Source organism: Sus scrofa, chromosome 14, assembly GCF_000003025.6.
Source record: "Sus scrofa isolate TJ Tabasco breed Duroc chromosome 14, Sscrofa11.1, whole genome shotgun sequence".
Taxonomy (NCBI): Eukaryota; Metazoa; Chordata; class Mammalia; order Artiodactyla; family Suidae; genus Sus; species Sus scrofa.
Window position 1 is genome coordinate 60,309,347 of NC_010456.5, and position 18,245 is coordinate 60,327,591.

Sequence of the window (18,245 nt, forward strand, 5' to 3'; positions counted from 1 at the left end):
CCTCCCGCCTTCCGTGCACGTGCACGGAGTTCTGACGAGTCTTCTTGCTGGGAGCAGTCGGCGCGCTTCGGCCACGTCCACTTCAGCATTTCTGTCCTGCACAACGCCCTCCAAGTCCGCGCCGACCTGCGGGGGCGTCCGGTCGGGTGACGCCCAGCACAGAACCCGGGGACACCGCCCCGTCCTGGCCCTCACTGACAGCCGCGTCAGGGTGCCAACCTCGCGCGACAGCGTGCGCGCGCTCCGCGGAGCGAGTCGGCGTGAGAAAGGAGCCTCAGCTTCTTCCGGAGAGGATGAAGAGCGCGAAAAGGCTTCCCCGCGCAGTGGGGCGCAGGCGCAGCGGCGCACGGCGCTGTCCTCGGCCTGGTCCGCAGTCGCTCCGGAGGCGTGACCGTGCTCGGCCGCCCGATTGGGGGCGCTGCGGACGGGCGCCGGAGGCGGGCGGGGACTCCCGGGGGTGGTCCGGGCTCGGCTCGCCTCCTTGGGGGCGGGGATGGGGCGGGCGCGCCCGTCCCGGGCGGCGAGCGGCGGCCGCGGCCGCTGGCTAGGCGGCGGTCTGAGGCGCGCGGGTCAGACGCGGCGCCATGCGCGGCCCCCCTGCCTGGCCGCTGCGGCTGCTCGTGAGGCGGGGCCCGGCCTCCCGCGTCCCCTGGGCCCGGCTGCCGCCGACGCGCCTGGGGTCAGCGCCACCTTGGGGCGTGGGGCCGGGGCTCCTGGCAGGTGGCGGGACCGCGCGAGGTCCACACGGCTGGGCTGGCGGCTGCCCGGGCGGGGGTGCCGGCGGCCCTGCGGGCGGAGCGGGCCTCTCGCGGCTCCTGGCGCTGTGGGCGCGGCCCCCGGGCCCCTCCAACTGGGGGGCGTCCGCCGGGCCCAGCGCCTCAAGACTTCTGCGCGCCGGGTTCCCGAGCGGCCCAGCCGTGGGCGAGGCCAAGCGGCGGCCGGACTTGCGCGCGGCCGCGGCAACCCCCAGACACGACCCGCCGCTGCAGCCCGCTGCTGCCGGACGCTCGGAGGCCCAGAAGCTCCTGAGGCTGGCGCACCCAGAGCGCCGGAGGCTGGCAGGTAGGGCCGCCCCGCCTCCCGCCTCCGTCACCCCGCGGCCTCGCGGGGGCGAGGTGTTGGGGCCACGGGAGAGGGGGAACACTGCGGCGGAGGGACCCTGGGCCACTCGAAACGGTGCAGAGGGACGAGGTGGCCTTTCACCTGGGCATTTCTACTGGGACGTGTGGGGCAGAGCGTGCCTCGCAGTAGCGTTGTCAAGCCATTCCGGCCAGCTGGCCATCAGTTCACAGAACTGTCGGGTGTTTGTTTTCTTAGCTTGACACGGGTTATACAAGGGGATCGTATCTCAATATTCTAGTGTTTGGGTCTGTTCCGCTTTCACTTTGCCAGCATTCACAGAATGACCTGGGTCTTCCCCCCCCCCCCACCCGCTTTGTAAAATTAATCCTAGCACCAGATAAACCTGTTTTGTCATATGAACTTGCACTTAAGAAACAAACCAAGATGTTATTTACTTTAGGTAAGTTTGTTAAGTAGTCAACAATGTTTTTACTGTGTGAGGCAGAACAATCTGAGTCTTTCAGATTTGTCTCATAATTTTGCCTACTTTTCAGAAGAGTCAGCACTGGCCATGATCAGTGATCTGTAAACTCCAGGAGCTTTGAGAAACTAGGTCATAATCCTTTCAAAATGAATATTTTTAGAAAGAAAATCCAGATAAAAAGATTTTTCTATAGCTTCTCATTTTTAGCTATAAATGGAGAAATGTTTAAATGCAAGGGCCTTGTAAGAGCTAAAAGGCTTTGAGATTTCTCCACATCTTCATTTCTTTAATATTTATTGAGCCTCCTTGTGTGCTGAGCCCTTGGGTTACATAGAAACATCCTGGTGGGGCCTGCAGCTTAGTGGGGGAGACTCATTAATGAAAAGATCTTATGACTAGAGATAAACTGTAGCTGTAATGAGGGCTTGGAAAGAGAGCCTGTGCGTTTTTCAGATGCAACACTTGGAACAGGGAAGAATCCCACATTCTTTGCTAAAAATTCATTGCTTTAGAAAGGATAGTCCTAGAGAGTGATTCACGATTGAGGGCAGGTTGGTGCCATGGAGGAGGGCAGTTAGAATGGGAACATTTTACCTTTTACTATTATTAAAGTTTAGGAGGATTCTTGGTATCATTGACATATAAAGAGAATTATCTCATCACTCAGTTGTGTGCATATTTTGATGGGAATAGCATTTTTTTTCTTCTTTTAAAAGAAATATTTGAGACTAGGTGTTTTCACTGGACTGTGAGCTGCTTGAGAAAGGGACTGTGTCTGATTCATCTTTCTATGTCTAGTTTTTCGCACATGTGGGACACAGCAGGGCTCAGGGTACCTTAAAAGAAGGAATAAATGATGGTACGATAAGGCCCAGATTGAGACCTAAACTTAGAAACCCTGAGTACTTTGGGGAGTGTCCATCCTTCTTGTACATAATTAAAAGTGTAACAAGGAGTTCCCATTGTGGCTAAGCAGGTTAAGGACCCAACATTGTCTCTGTGAGGATGTGGGTTCAATCCCTGTGTGTAGGGTCACAGATGTGGCTTGGATCCAGTGTTGCTGTAGCTGTAGCATAGCATTACAGCTCTGATTTGACCCCTAGCCTGGGATCTTCCATATACCACAGAAAGTGTAAGGAAATCCAGTTTTGTTTCACTTCTGAAATTTTAGATGTCAAGAAGTTTCTTTTTGTTTCCGTTTTTTTTTTTTTTGGTGGGTTTTTTTTGTTTGTTTGTTTTTTGTTTTTTTTTTTTGGCATGTGTAAAAAATGTGGCAGGGATCAAACCTGTGTTACAGCAGGGATCCAAGCCACAGCAGTGACAATGCTGGATCCTTAACCCACTGAGCCACCAGGGAACTCCCGGAGGTTTTTTAGGTTCAGACTTTGCTGGTGCTCTGCTATGTCGAGTAGCACAACTGTGCCTCTCCCATGGTCATCATCCCTGTATGCTCCTGCTCGTTCCTGTCCCATTCCAGCATGCCCTGCCAGGCTAATATGCTGAGAAGACAGCCTGGAACAAGGCAGGAGCTGTACCTCCTTTTACTTAAGAAGGGGAACTATTTAGATCTGCTGCATTGAATAGTTGTGAATATATAATTTGAGGAAAAAAGTGTAGGGTTGGTATACCAATTTCTTCCACCTTTTAAACAGATAAATGTGGAGTTCCTATTGTGGCTCAGAGAGAACAAACCCGACTAGTAACCGTAAGGATGTGTGTTTGATCCCTGGTCGCTCTCAGTGGGTTAAGGATCCAGCGTTGCTGTGGCTGTGGCATAGGCTGGCAGCTGCAGCTCTGATTTGATCCTTAGCCTGGGAACTTCCATATGCCACACCTGTGGCCCTAAAAAGCAAAACACAAAAAACAAAACAAAAAAAAAAAACGGATGAATACATATGGTATGTTATAAGGAAATCTGACAAAAACTCCTTATTAGGACATATGGTTTTATCAAAAGTCATTATAGATAATAAATTGCAGCCACTGCAGATGTTGGCTTTGGTAAGATAAGAAAGGGGGAGTCATTGTTAACTTGTAACTTATTGTCAGAGCAGCCTCAGATATTGGCACATCTTTTTGAAATGCTAGAAATAAAGAGTGTATGTGTGTATTTTTAAATCAAGAGACCAAAATAGTTGGGTTGAAGGAATTGTAATGTTAATTTGTTGATTTTTAGAAAAATGAATACAAAAATCCTTTTTCAAGAATTGAGCTATACATTTGAATAACAGTATTTTCACCTGTGCTCAGCAATTTGCTGAGTATGCCACCTGAACTTTGTGACCGTAAACCTTTGATCTTAAGTGATTTGTATCAGAAACTTTAAGAACAAGCTCTCCCATTTGAAATGCTTATAGATATCTGCTGGGAATAGTTATTTCCATTTCTCTTCTAAAGGAGCCATAGTCCTCGAACCTCCCCTTTGCTGCTCCTCCCTGTGTCTCACTTTGTGTAGGAGTTTGCAGATATCTTCCAACAGCTGTGGCCTATGGAGTAGCTCTCCAGTCTTTTTTCACTGATAATTCTCCATCTTATCACCTTGGTCACAGGAGTCTTAAAGAATGGAGGAGCTCATTGAGGAGCCCCCGTGGACTGATGGGATAAGAGGTGATGGGTTGGAGCCATCTTGCTGCTCCGGGCAGATAGAAGCAGCTGCTGAGAGCTCTGACCGTCCCAGTGAATTAGAGGCAGGGATCTCGAGCATGAAGTTGGGAGTTAGGAGTAGCCGAGTTGTGGTGCTGTGAGATTAGAATGATGGCGGTCCTTGCCTTGCTCACTTCCCGGGCAGGTCCCTGGTCAAATGTGGAAGGTGTGCATTCAGCCCTCCACCCCTGTGTTCAGTTGGGGACTCTCACTTAAACACGGATAAGGGCTGGTGTGGTTTGAGATTAGGATGATTCTAGGAACCTGATGCCTGCCAGGAGCTTTTGCTGAGTTTGTGGTTGTATTTTATGAAGATAGACCAAAATGAATAGAGTGATAAAGCCAGTGGGTGCGGTATGCAAGGAGAGGGTGAGTCTTGTTTAGAATGGCTGTTTTCTGAAGCCCAAGTAGGGACAGGAGTTCTGACAGGGACAGTACTGATGGGACAATGAGACTTTGAAAATTGAGAGTGCTCCAACAAGCCAGAGATGTGTGTTTGCTACAGAAATATCATATTTTAGAGAAAACGTTAACATTTTGTAGCTGTGCTGTGAGATGTGCTAGTTGGAGTGATTCAAGAGTAAAATAGGCACCAAATATTGAAGGGACCTCAGTAGGAAAAAAGTGAATTTTCATTAGTTTTTTTTTTTTAATGTTCATTGCATATTGATTAATGTTTTGGATATATTGGGTTAAATAAAATGTTACCAGGATTAATTTCACTGTTTCTTTTTACTCTTTTTAATGTGGCAACTAGGAGATTTTAAGTGACATGGGTGGCTCCTGTCCTGTGTCTGCTGGACAGGAGCTCTGAGTTGGTACTACCGCACAGATGCAAACTCTGCAATGCACTTGGCCACTCTGGCTTTGCCCAATCTTTATTCTACAGATTACTGTACAAGCCTTAGAAGTTTCCTTAACTCTGCTTCCTGTTGGTCTGTCAGCCCTCGTCACCTCCTGCCCTGTCCAGCTTAGATACCAGGCTCCTTACCCTCAGCCTCCAATCTGCCCACATTCTCACTCCTGTGTTCCCTGTAGACCCCTGAAAACCCAGCATGTCTAAAAACTGGTGCCTTTCTCCCTGTAGCTGCCTTTCTCCTCTATCATGTCCCTCAGAGTGGAGCTGCTCTGTGAACTCAAGAGACACAAGTCATCCATGACTCCTTGTGATGACAGCAGTAATACAGATAATAGCAGATACTTATTGTTTACTAGATACTGGGCACTGGGCCAGATGCTTTACATGTATGTATTTAATTTTTCCTCACAGCACTTTCATGAGGGGGGTTTCTTTTCATTGCTGTTTTACAGATGAAGAAACTGAGGCACAGAAAGTTTGAGTGCCTCACTCAAGGTCAGACAGCTAGATGGCAGAGCTATGGTACTGGCCCCATCAGTCTCAACTTTAGAACTGACCTTCTTTACATGTTCCCCAAATCTGGAAGTCATCAGGTCCTGTAGAGTCCAGTTCTTAAAAGTGTCTGCAATTCTTGCGTCCCTCATTATCTCCCCTGCCCCTCCCCAGTTTGCCCAGTTCCCCTCTTGTCTACAGCAGGAGATCATATTCTGTCATCCTGCCTCTGCTGTGACTTGAGCTGATCCTTTCCTTTAACTCTGTAGTCAGAGTGGTTCATTTAAAATACAAGTCTGACTGTCTCATCCCCATCCCAAACCCCCCAGCCTGAAGCCCTTTTGAGCCTGCCTTGCTCCTGAGTCTCCATTCTGCTTTAGAACCTAGAGCCTAGCACCTTCCATTCTCTTCTCTTTCTCTCTTTTTTCTTTTTTTTTGTTTTTGTTTTTGTTTTTTAGGGCTGCACCCGTGGCATATGGAAGTTCCTAGGCTAGGGGTTGAATCGAAGCTGCAGCTCCCAGCCTATGCCACAGCCATAGCAACGCTTGATCCAAACCATGTCTGCAACCTACGCCACAGCTCACAGCAACACCAGATCCTTGACCCACTGAGCAAGGCCAGGGATCGTACCCACATCCTCCTGGATACTAGTCAGATTCGTTACTGCTGAGCCACAACAGGAAATCCTCTATTTACTTCTTAGTTCTTTATCCCCTGTATCAGAGGTCCCTGCTCCAGCTTTGTCCTGTGGGCTTTCTGCTCTGCTCCCTGATCTGCTCTAACCCCCAGGCAAGGCCCGGCCATTTTCTCTACTTGGAATGTGGGAAGATGAGGAAGACTGGTTTTATCTCAGAATGCAGTTCTGAGTTTATGGTCTGGGTGACCATGGGCAAGCTGCCTCACCTCTCTGTACTTGAGATTCCTCTCTGGGTTAAAAAAAAAAAGAAAGAAAGAAAATTGAGGATAAGCGTGTTGTTGGAAGAGACAGTGCATATCAAATGTTTCAGATAGTGGTGGGTGGTCAATGAGGTACCTTTAGTCTTTGAGTGACAGTGGAGACAGCTGTTCCCACCTCATACAGTGGTCAGAGGAATCATCAAAGATCTGTCCCATATCCAGCTGGTGGAAGACAGGCTTTACAGCCTCCCCCCTCCACCCAAACCTGTCCTTCCACGAGCTGTCTACCAACCACAGCTCTCCACCCACAGTCTGCATCTTACATTTTCTATCCTCTTTCTTTTGAAGGAGATTTCTTCCATTCTTTGAGGGCCATGATTCAGTAGAATAAGGGTAACAGAAAAATACTTGAAGATATCTGTTGAGAGACAGAAACAGTTGTTGGTGTCCCATCAGGCAAGAGTGGGAGCAAGCAAAATGATTCACCATGGAGAAGAGGTGGAGAAACTGGTGTCCTTGGCTTGTCAGCTTTAGGGAGAAATTGGAAATGACCGTTGTGGTGCAGGTCTAAGTTTTTCATTAATATCAAAGACAGTGCTATATAGTAAAACCTTAATGAACAGGAATCCAGTTAACCAAAACCTGAAAAAATTTTTGTTTTACTTTTCTATACATTCAGCTTATAAGAAGAAAAGGTCAAGTGGCAATAAAATGAGCTGTTAATCTTTTTTGTTTGTTTGTTTTTGTCTTTTTAGGGCCACACCCATGGCATATGGATGTTCCCAGGCTAAGGGTCCAATCAGAGCTGCAGCTACAGCCACAGCACAGTCACAGCAATGCTAGATCCGAGCGCCACATCTTCAACCTATGCCACAACTTGTGGCAATGCTGGATCCTTAATCCACTGAGCAAGGCCACCGAACCCGAATCCTCATGGATACTAGTAGGGTTCTTAACCCAGTGAGCCATAGTGGGAGCTCTGTTTTTTGTTTTTGTTTTTGTTTTTTAACTAAAAAGAAAAAGAAGGAGATCCTGGGATGAATTTTGATTCGGCTAAATTCTTTCCTCTTGGTAATTGTTAACATTACTGTGTAAGAACTAGTGTGCATTCATGAAACACACATTCTTATTTTGGAATCATAACTTTGAATTTAAAAACCAGAGGTGGGAGGGAGAGATGGACTTTTCTATCACTTCACATACTTGACACTTTTGGAAGTATTTGCCAGAGCAAAACAACAGACTAGAGGAAGTAGATACTGATGAAAAATGAAACAGAGAGGCTTTTAGGATTGATCTCTGGCTCACCAGGACCCTGGTTTCTGGAGCATACCAGTTCACTGTGGCTGACCCCAAGCTCCATGCTTTTCCAGGCCTTTGGGCTTTCAGTCCCTTTGGCACTATCTTCAGGAACACAGCATTTTGAGAGACAACCTCAGGTCTTGGCCAAGTTCACATTATTCAGTTAAATCGTTATGATGGGGTTTCAAGCCAGGGCTTCTGGTTCTGTGTAAGGGGTCATTTCCACAGGGACTTCCTGGGCTGGCAGACCTAACATTTCTAGTTAGGCTTTGGCCGATACACTTTTATGCCTCCTTTGCCAAAGTTCTATTTATTTGTTCATTTATCCAACAAATATTTATTGAGCTTTTACTGTATGCCTGTCCCTGTAGGCAGTGGGGATTTAACAGTGAGCAAGACAGACAAAAATCTTTTGTCCTAATGGGGAGATAGAGTAAACAAATGAAATGTTTAGAGTGCCAGGAGGTGGGAGGTGCCAAGAGAGAGTGTGGAGGGAGCAAGGGTCGTGTTGGGCATCTGTATCCTAAGCCGGGGGCAGAGCGGCCCAAGGAGGGGAGACTAGTGTGAAACATTCCTGACTTCATAGGCTCACATTTCTCCTGGAGCTCTGTTTACTAATTGAATAACCAGTTGGCACTGAATTTGTTCTTTACTCTTTTTATTAAGGTTATATAAACTAAATCCTTAACAGAAGTGTTAGCATTAGGCCAAGACACAACTAGAGAAGCAGCTGCTGTTTGAGGGTTTGAGAGTACCTATCTCCAGGGTCTCAGTCCATGTTGTGTCCACCTAGGATTCTCGACATGGACTCTACTGATGGCTCTAGCTGGGGCCCTAACAAGACCAAACTAGGAGGTGCCACTCTTCAGAAGAACTTCTATTACTTGTATCTTGTTACCTTCTTGGAGATATTCTGTACATATGTGAACTTGAAAACCAAAGCAAAAAACAAAGCAAACCTGCAAATGTTAACATTAGTGTCTTGGAATTCTTTTTTTGTTTTGTTTTGTTTTGTTTTTTAAACTAACAGTGTATCTTGGGATTCCCATTGTGGCTCAGTAGAAATGAACCTGACTAGTATCCTTGAGAATCTGGGTTTGATCCCTGGCCTCGCTCAGTGGGTTAAGGATCCGGTGTTGCTGTGAGCTGTGATATAGGTTGCAGATTTGGCCTAGATCCCATGTTGCTGTGGCTGTGGCGTAGGCCGGCAGCTGCAGCTCTGATTCGACTCCTAGCCTAGGAACTTCCATATGCTGCAGGTGCAGCCCTAAAAAGCAAAAAACAAAAAACTAAGTGTCTCTTGGTAGATTGCTTCATGTTGGTTCTTATAGAGTTGCCTCAGTCTTTTTAACAACTGCATAATATTTATAAAATAAAAACTCCATAATCCATTAATGAATGTTTAGGATATTTTGCATCTTTTGCTGGTATGAGCAATGCTGTAATGAACATCCTTGAGTGTACATTTTTTTCATACACATATGTTTAAATGCTTCTTTTCCCATGGTTTCAGCAGCACAATGTTTGCAAACTCTTTAGTCTTTGCCAGTCCAATAGATGAAAGTTGATCCATCTTTGTGATGTAAATTTGCATTCCTCTTATGAGTGCAGTTATCTGTGATATATTGTTGGTTTTTTTTTTTTTTTTTTTTGTCTTTTTGCCATTTCTTGGGCCGCTCCCGAGGCATATGGAGGTCCCCAGGCTAGGGGTCGAATCGGAGCTATAGCCACCGGCCTACACCAGAGCCACAGCAACGCAGGATCCGAGCCGCGTCTGCAACCTACACCACAGCTCACGGCAACACCGGATCCTTAACCCACTGAGCAAGGGCAGGGATCGAACCTGCAACCTCATGGTTCCTAGTCGGATTCGTTAACCACTGTGCCATGACGGAAACTCCATGTGTTGTTCTTAATTGAATTTTCTCAATATTTTCTTTTCTGATAAAACTCTGTCCTGTTCATCGTTTTTTCAGATGTTTGAAGAATTGTATTCTACCTTCTAGTACTTTATTTTCCAAAGCAATAATATTAAGGAATGTATCACACATGTATGGATGCACATAACTGCTTTCCAAAGTTTAAAGTGTTTTGAAATATTATGCAATCAAGAGCTTTGCTGGAATAGGTTGATTTTCAACCTAAGATGTAGTTAGATCCCAAGAAATAACCATATGTAGCATAAGTGTGGAAAAAATACTGTCTGAGTTGAATCTCCAGATCAAGAGGCAGGGAGGGGGCGAGTTCTGAGTGATTCCTGGTGAAGAAGAGAGGAGTGGACCAAGGTAAAGCAACGTTGTCTCATCTGGGTCCTAGGGTAGGGTCAGTCCCCTGCCAGAGTTTGGCCCAAGAGCCATCTTGGTCTTCCCTTCAGTGAGGGGTCCAGGAGCTAAAGGGCAAAGCTCCGACATCTGAGAGCACGGCTTGCTATGAAAAGTTTGTTCTCGGAAAAAGCACAAGGGACTCAACACCCTTGAAACACCCTTGCTTGAAACACTGATGAACCGAGAGTTGCTTGTGTTTTCCAGCTGCAGTTGGGTTCCTAGCAGTGTCCAGCGTCGTCACCATGTCCGCCCCCTTCTTCCTGGGGAAGATAATCGATGTCATTTACACAAACCCGGCTGCAGACTACAGCTGCAGCCTGACCCGCCTCTGCCTGGCACTCAGTGGCGTGTTCTTCTGTGGTGCTGCTGCCAATGCCATTCGTGTCTACCTCATGCAGACTTCAGGTGAGACGCCCTCCGCCTGGGTGTGGGGCATCCTAGAGAATGCTCAGGGGGTGTTCCCTGGCAGCCCAGGCCTTGGGCTTCTTATCCTCTAGCCCCTGGTCTCTTCCTCTCTTCCCGTGCCGCCTGGGGGACTGTGTTGGTCTGACCCAGTGCTGGGGCTGGGAACTGTGTTAAATCATATCTTCTTAGCTCTTCCTGCACATGCCTTAAAGGGAAAGAGCCTGTGTGTTTTCTGGGGGTTTGAGGTCTGGGCCTTCTTGAAGGAGCTGCAGAAGCTGCTCCTCTCCATGTGCTCCTCTCCCCTTCAGTAGGAGCTGGATGGTAGTTTTCAGTGTTTCTCTGAGGCCTGTAGTGACCACCACAATGGCCATAGAGTATAGGATATCTGATTCTAGGTTTAACTGATAAAACACTCTCTAGGTAATTAACCAGTTCTTACCATTCGAAAGTTCAATCCGGGAAATGATTGCCAAGGAGGAGCAAAATTAGCTTTTGAGAAGCTAATATAGTAAAACTTGTTTCTTTTTTTAAGGCCATATCTGCAGTATATGGAATTTCTCAGACTAGGGGTCAAATCAGAGCTACAGCTGCTGGCCTGTACCACAGCCGCGGCAACACAGGATCTGAGCCATTTCTGCGACTTACGTCACAGCTTACTGCAACGCTGGATCCTTAACCCAGTGAGCAAGGTGAGGGATCAAACCCCCGTCCTCATGGGTGCTAGTCGGGTTCGTTACCCCTGAGTCACAAGGGGAGCTCCCACTTGTGTGTAAATAATGCTGAGAAAAATCTCTTGGTCGTATTACGTTGATGAAGGTGTTCAGTCCTTAGGGAGTCACTAATAGAACTCAGGCAAGTGTGGGCACAAATACACCGGGCTTGGCCCTCAGGAGAGGCTCTGACCTAGGCCCAGGCACCCATTAGTGGCCGTTCCCAAGCTGATGCCATTCCTGTCTGCTTTGCAGGTCAGCGCATCGTGAATAGGTTGAGAGCTTCACTCTTTTCCTCCATTCTGAGGCAGGAGGTTGCTTTCTTTGACAAGACTCGCACAGGAGAGTTGATCAACCGCCTCTCCTCGGACACTGCACTCCTGGGGCGCTCGGTGACTGAGAACCTCTCGGACGGGCTCAGGGCTGGGGCCCAGGCTTCCGTTGGCATTGGCATGATGGTATGTTGGCCCGGCTTCCATGGGTACCCTCTGGCCAGGGTTGGCCTGCACCGCCATGAGGTGTCCGTGAGCTCCAGGTGAGCTGTTCTCATCACTGTCACAGAGGCTGCAGGGACAGAGTTGCTGCTTCCCTGGTGGTCTTCTGCCCTATCACTTCTCTGGAGTGGATTCTTAGCCTGAGTTTTCTGAGAATGTGTGGTGGTGGAAGGGGCCCTTGGGTGCTGCGCAGTGGGTCATAGGAACGATGTCAGTTATATCCCACCAAAAGGCAGGAAGCTGCCACTGCTATCTTTTTTTTTGCCATGGTGTACATTGGCTTGATGTAGAATCTTAGATCCCCCGGACCAAGGATCAAGACTGGGCCACAGCAAGGAATGCGCCAAGTTCTAACCACTAGACCACCAGGGAACTCCCCTACCACTGCGGTCTTGACAAGACCCTCTCCTCCCCTCCTCTCATAAGGAGGAGTGAGGTCCCCTCCTGCGCACATGGGTAGGTCTGCACTGCTTTGAGGTGAGTGCTTTCCATTCCCACAGCCTTTGTTCCTTCCTGAGCTGCTGGCTTGAACATTGCCATGTCTGCCTGCCTTACTTCTTCACACCAGATTTCTCTTCAGACCTATGCTGCTGGCCAGTAGAAATGTGACACAGGCCACACGTACAAATTATATTTTTCTAATAGCCACATTTTAAAAAGCAAAAAGAAAGGTGTAGTGAGATTAAGCTTGATAATATAGCTTACTTAATATAAACAAAATATTATGTTACATGTAATTAATGTGAAATTATTATTAATAAGAGATTTATTTTTTCATATTTAAAAATACAATGTGTTTTTTTTTTTTTTTTTTTTCGCTTTTTAGGGTCGCACCTGTGGCATGGGGAGGTTCCCAGGCGAGGGGTCCAGTCAGAACTACAGCTGCTGGCCTACGCTACAGCCATAGCAACACCAGTTCTGAGCTGTGTCTGTGACCTACACCACAGCTCACAGCAACACCGGAGCCTTAACCCACTGAGTAAGGCCAGGATAGAACCTGCAACCTCGTGGTTCCTAGTCAGATTCGTTTCTGCTGTGCCACGACGGGAACTCCTACAATGTGTATTTTATGCTTACTTATGGAACATCTAAATCTGTATGCTAAATTTTCATTGGAAATACTTTATCTAATTAGATTTCATAACATTTGCTGTTGGAAAAGTAGATTGACATACCACGTTTCCCAGACATACTTAAAAATTTACCAGTAACTGAATAGAAATGGAGTATCAATTTTTAAATTTAAATTTCAGTTAATTAAACTAAACAAAATTTAAAATGTAGCTCCCCAACAGGCTAACCTCATTTTAAGGCTGTATAGGCCTGTGAGGCTATCATCTTAGTGCACTTCTAGACCCTTAGAACGAGGACTGAAACCAGTCATTCTCACAGTGGAAGAGCTTGGGGTTTCTCCTGTGTTCCACACACACAGTGTTTAGAGCAGAAGGACGTGTTCCAGAGTGAGCTCATAAGGTCTGACTTACAGAACAGAACACTGCTCCCAGCCCAGAGAAGAGCTGAGCTCCGGAGAAGGCTCCTCCTGCACTAAAGCCCAGGCTCGGGAGGAGCTGGGAACCTCTTTGGGTAGCAGTGGAGGAGAGTTCCTGTTTAGGTCTGATGGGTAACCACCAGAGGGCCTGTTGTAGACACCATGGGCTGCATAACAAAGTACCACAGCGGGTGCTCAGACAACAAAAGTTTATTTACCACCATCCTGGAGCCTAAAAGTCAGGATCAAGGTGCTGACAAAGTCAGTTCGTCCTGAGGCTCTTCTCTTGCTTATATGCAGCCACCCTCTTGCATGGCCTTTCCTCCATGATTGTGCGGAAAGAGCTGGCTTTCTGGTGTCTCTTCTTGTAAGGACACCGATCTGATCAGATCAGGGCCCACCCTTACAACCTCACTTGACCGTATTACTTCTTTGAGGCTCATCTCCAAATCCAGCCACACTGGAGTACCTGAATTTGAGGGGAGAGTTGTACACAAATACTGATGACAGGGCCTTCTGAAGGGCCATCCGCTGGGACCTGGTCTTTAGCTCTGGAGGAATACAAGTGTTCTTTGTTTCTCACATGTCCCCTGGACCTGACTCAGAGCGAGCCTACTCCCAGGAACCTAATGATGCCTGTGCCATGCTGCCAGTTCAGTGGTGGATGTGGTGGGGTCTTCCTCCCACACATTAAGACGTGTGTCCCTGATATTCCAGCCCTCCTTTCTGGTGACAGCACCCTGCATTGTTCTTCAGGAGGTTGCTTCTAAGTGTGGAACCAGAGCACAGGGAGGGACTGGTTCTGAGACTGTCCACAGGGCCCAGGGGCACCGCTCGGTGTTCCTGCCCCTCCACAGAGGACACTCTGTGCAGGTGGTTTCTGAGCTGTGTGTGTTCAGGCTTGCTGATTGCCATACTGCCCCTGTGTGTGTCCTGGCGGCCACCGTCATCCCAGGGCTGCTGGACTGCTACTGGTCTGCTTGGAGCTCCGAGCTCATTGCTGCCTCGGGGCCTGGGTGCACTCACTCTTCCAAGACCACATTACGCTGAAGGCTCTCTTTTACCTGTTTCCTGTCTGACTCCCCCTCCTCTCTCCTCTTGGAGGAAACTCCACGCAGATCACTTATCTCCCAGGTGCCTAGAACAGTATTTGCTGCACACAGGCTTAAGTGGCCGTTGTTGGATGAATAAATAAATGAATGGTTATATTTCAGTCTGCGGCTTTTCCTCAGCATTTTAGGGGAGCCTTGTACTGATTATACTGTTTTATGTGCAAATAAGATTTAGCAGATTTTAATCATTAGTTGAAGAGATGCTAGTACCATTTAAAATATAATCACCTAATTGCAGTGGGGAAAACCCCACTGTGTTAGTTCCTCTTTGAGCAATTCCAGTTGTTGGGAAACTCTGCTTTTTGTTGTGTCCAGACTCATCTGACTGCGATTTCAGTCCTTTGAGCCACAAAAACAGTTCTAACTCTCTACTTGTTTGTTACACCCCCTGCTGAGTCTTCTTTCAGCTCTTTGTCATATGCTGCAGGGGTTTTGGTCTTGCTGCCATCTGAGTCAATTTCAGTGACACTTTGCTCTGGTTGCTCAAAGCCATTGATCCAGACTAGAAGATGGGATTTCTGGTGTGGTCTGGCCAGAGTGGAGCAGAACAGGCCTCCTTTGCCCCTGACCTGCCCCCCCTCCCCTGTGGAACAGCATGGTCTGATTTACACAGCACTGTGCCAGGAACAGGACAAAACTGGAGGGTCAATACCTCCATCGTCTCTTGAGCAGCTCCCTGCCACGTTACGCAGTGTGCACGCTGAATGTTCTCAGGGCTTTGTGAAGAGTGATGATGTCTGAAAAGTTCCTCCAAGACAGGATGGGCGATTTCGAGACAGCACATTTAAGCCTGCCTGTCAGTTTTAACACATACACACTCTTGCTTGCAGTAGGCAGTAAGGTATCTTGCCACTCTGTGTAACACAATATCTTTTGGCTTTTATTTTTGGCAGTTTTTTGTCTCACCTAGTCTGGCCACTTTTGTTTTGAGTGTGGTGCCTCCAATATCCCTCCTTGCCGTGGTTTATGGACGATATCTACGGAAACTGACCAGAGTCACTCAGGATTCCCTGGCACAAGCCACTCAGGTAAAGGCCCCTCCCTACTTCACTAGAATGAACTCAAAGGCAAGGTAGTGGTAGGCAGGGCCTAAGGGATGTGCTTACACTATTCAAAAACATACTTATTTTTCCTTACTTTAGCCCCCAGATTCTAGAACCCTAAACTACTCTGCCTTCTAGACAAGATTAATACCCACGCCTCAGTGTAGATCCCACTTGACTGTCTGTTGTATGAACTTCTAACTGTAACTTCTTAAAGGACGAAAAAGCTAATCCTATTCTGAGAATAGTTTCTAAATGATCTCTGTCTTTTATTAGTTGATACAGGTGGCTTTGTAATGGTAGCCAATATTGTCTTTTTTTTTTTTTAGGGCCACAACTATGGCATATGGAAGTTCCCGAGCCAGGGATCAAACCTGCATCACGGCAGCGACCCAAGCCACAGCAGTGACAACACCAGATCCTTAACTCACCAAGCCACCAGGGAACTCCCAATATTGTCTTTTAAAAAAAACTGCTATAGTTTTATGTTAAAAAAAATGTATATGATGGAGTTCCTGTCGTGGCGCAGTGGAAACGAATCTGACTAGGAACCATGAGGTTGCAGGTTTGATCCCTGGCCTCGCTCAGTGGGTTAAGGATCTGGCATTGCTGTGAGCTGTGATGTAGCTTGCAGATGTGGCTCGGATTCTGTGTTGCTATGGCTGTGGCGTAGGCTGGCAGCTACAGCTCTGATTGGCCCCTAGCCTGGGAACCTCCATATGCTGTAGGCATGGCGTAAAAAGCAAAAAAAAAAAAAAGTATATTTATGGAACATGAGAATATACAGAGAAAAAATAACATAGGTGATCCTACCTCTCTGAATGAATGTTATTATCATTTTGGAGTCTATCCTTTTTACCTTTTGCACTGTGTAAAAATATATTTCTGTATTTATCTACCTTTCCATGTATTTTTCTATCTACCTGTATATGTGATGTGTGTATAGATATATATTTGTTCCCTCAAACAATATTATTTTCTTTGTAATCCATTTTTGACTTTGTTATGTTTCATGAGCTGCTTTCTCTTGATAGTATCTTGAAAATGAGAACCATATTTTAATTTTGCCTCCTCTGAAATGTCTGTATTATTCTCCCAGCTAGCTGAAGAACGTATTGGAAATATAAGAACTGTTAGAGCTTTTGGGAAAGAAATGACTGAAATAGAGAAGTATACCAACAAAGTGGACCATGTGATGCAGTTAGCAAAGAAAGAGGCATTTGCTCGGGCTGGCTTCTTTGGAGCAGTAAGTAGATCACTTCACAAAGAGTGGAAAGGGGTAGGTGTTAGATGGGGAGAGACTTTTATTCTGTGATTCTTGCCATGCATAGAAAATGCTTCTGTTTTCCCTCAAGACTGAGAATCACCACCCTTAAAATATTTTTATGATGGAGGAGGAAAACAAGTGAATGTAATTAAAGAAAAGGTGGTGAGACCAAAACAGCATGGGATCAGGCACTGATTCTTAGAGTGTGGTGCAGACCAGTCATGTCAGACTCACCAGGGAACCGGTGAGACATGCAGAGTCTCAGCTCTACTCTGACCCTGTGAGCCGGAGACTCTTGGGGTGCGGCCAGCAGTCTATGCTTTAGCTCCAGGTCATTCTCTTGCAGGCAGTTTGAGACCCACTGAGGATTAACCAAAATAACCTCTTTGTATTTCAAGAAGGAAGTGTGAGAAAATTGATCATGTCCATCACAATGAACTTAGGACATGGAACTAGAAAATCACCATGATTGCACATTCATACTATGTTTAGGCTGGAAAGAGGTGATTTAGAAATGGCTGTGACTTACCGGAGAAGGAAGCCTAGAGGAGGCAGCGCTTCAGAGAGCGTGCCCCTAGCAGAGGTCAGGGCAGATGAGCATGCCGCAGGGCTCCAGCTTGTCAGTGCATTCAGCCCACCCATCGCAGTCCTCCAGTTGGGGAGGGAATCCTTAACATGTTTTTCCTTCGTAAATTGAGTAGATTAGGTAAAATGGGAGTCTGACCAGTGATTTAGCTTCCAGGTTTCCATGTTGATGAGATTATTTCTTTCAGTGTTGTGATATTTCAAAAATATTTTAAAATTCAGATTAAAACTTAATGTCTTAGAAAATCTGTGATGGTTAAATGGGTAAAAGGAATAATAGGCCATGTGAATGCTTTTTGCATATGGAGTCTTTGGTTCCCACCTGACTTCTGTGTTTTTTTCCCTTGACAGACCGGGCTCTCTGGGAACCTGATTGTGCTTTCTGTCCTGTACAAAGGCGGCCTGCTGATGGGCAGTGCCCACATGACAGTGGGTGAACTCTCTTCCTTCCTAATGTATGCTTTCTGGGTTGGATTAAGCATTGGAGGTATATAATTTAAATAGGCTTGGGGAATTACAAATTAAAAATCAGGTTATAGTTTTTAAGTCAAAAACTTATGTTTCCTATGACTCCACCTCTCATCGATAACTTCAACTGCAAAAACATTTCGTAGAATGTTACTCCAACTTGACTTTGAAAGAAAGAATAAAGATGTGAGTGTGATCTGTCCTGGGTTGGGGAGTATTGGGTCTTTGCAGGCCTGCTGTGGCAATCAGTGCTCAAAGTCCCACTGGAACTATTTTCCAGGCCTCAGGTTAGCACAGCTTGTTCCCTTTTATCTTAGGATGAGTGTGGCAGGAGGAAGAATGGTGCTGAACAGGTGTGTACAGAAACCCACCTGTGGGAGTGATGATTCCATGATTGGCAGATCACTGGGGAGTAAAATTCTGTTTGTACAAAGTCAGCCATGTTCAGAAGTAGTGAATAGTCAAAAAGTATATATCATAAAGTACATGAAACACAGCTGCTTGCTTTTATCAAGAATCTCTCAGAGCCAGCTTTTATTGTCCACTCCTGAGTGAAGGGAAGCAAGATCCATGGAGGCAAAGCTGTGTGAAGTCTGCGTGAGCTTTTCT

The 18,245-nt window shown here is 46.7% G+C and overlaps 1 protein-coding gene across 1 annotated transcript in view; it reads left to right on the plus strand.

Annotated features, from left to right (window-relative positions):
- Nucleotides 547–18,245, plus strand: part of ABCB10 (ATP binding cassette subfamily B member 10) — a 36,391-nt gene continuing 18,692 nt past the window's right edge. Inside the window, exons 1-6 of the mRNA XM_021072390.1 lie at nucleotides 547–1,062; nucleotides 10,268–10,468; nucleotides 11,434–11,636; nucleotides 15,167–15,301; nucleotides 16,416–16,562; nucleotides 17,520–17,655. Coding sequence (XP_020928049.1) covers nucleotides 585–1,062; nucleotides 10,268–10,468; nucleotides 11,434–11,636; nucleotides 15,167–15,301; nucleotides 16,416–16,562; nucleotides 17,520–17,655 — 1,300 coding nt within the window. The 5' untranslated portion in view covers nucleotides 547–584. The remainder of the gene's footprint in view (nucleotides 1,063–10,267; nucleotides 10,469–11,433; nucleotides 11,637–15,166; nucleotides 15,302–16,415; nucleotides 16,563–17,519; nucleotides 17,656–18,245) is intronic.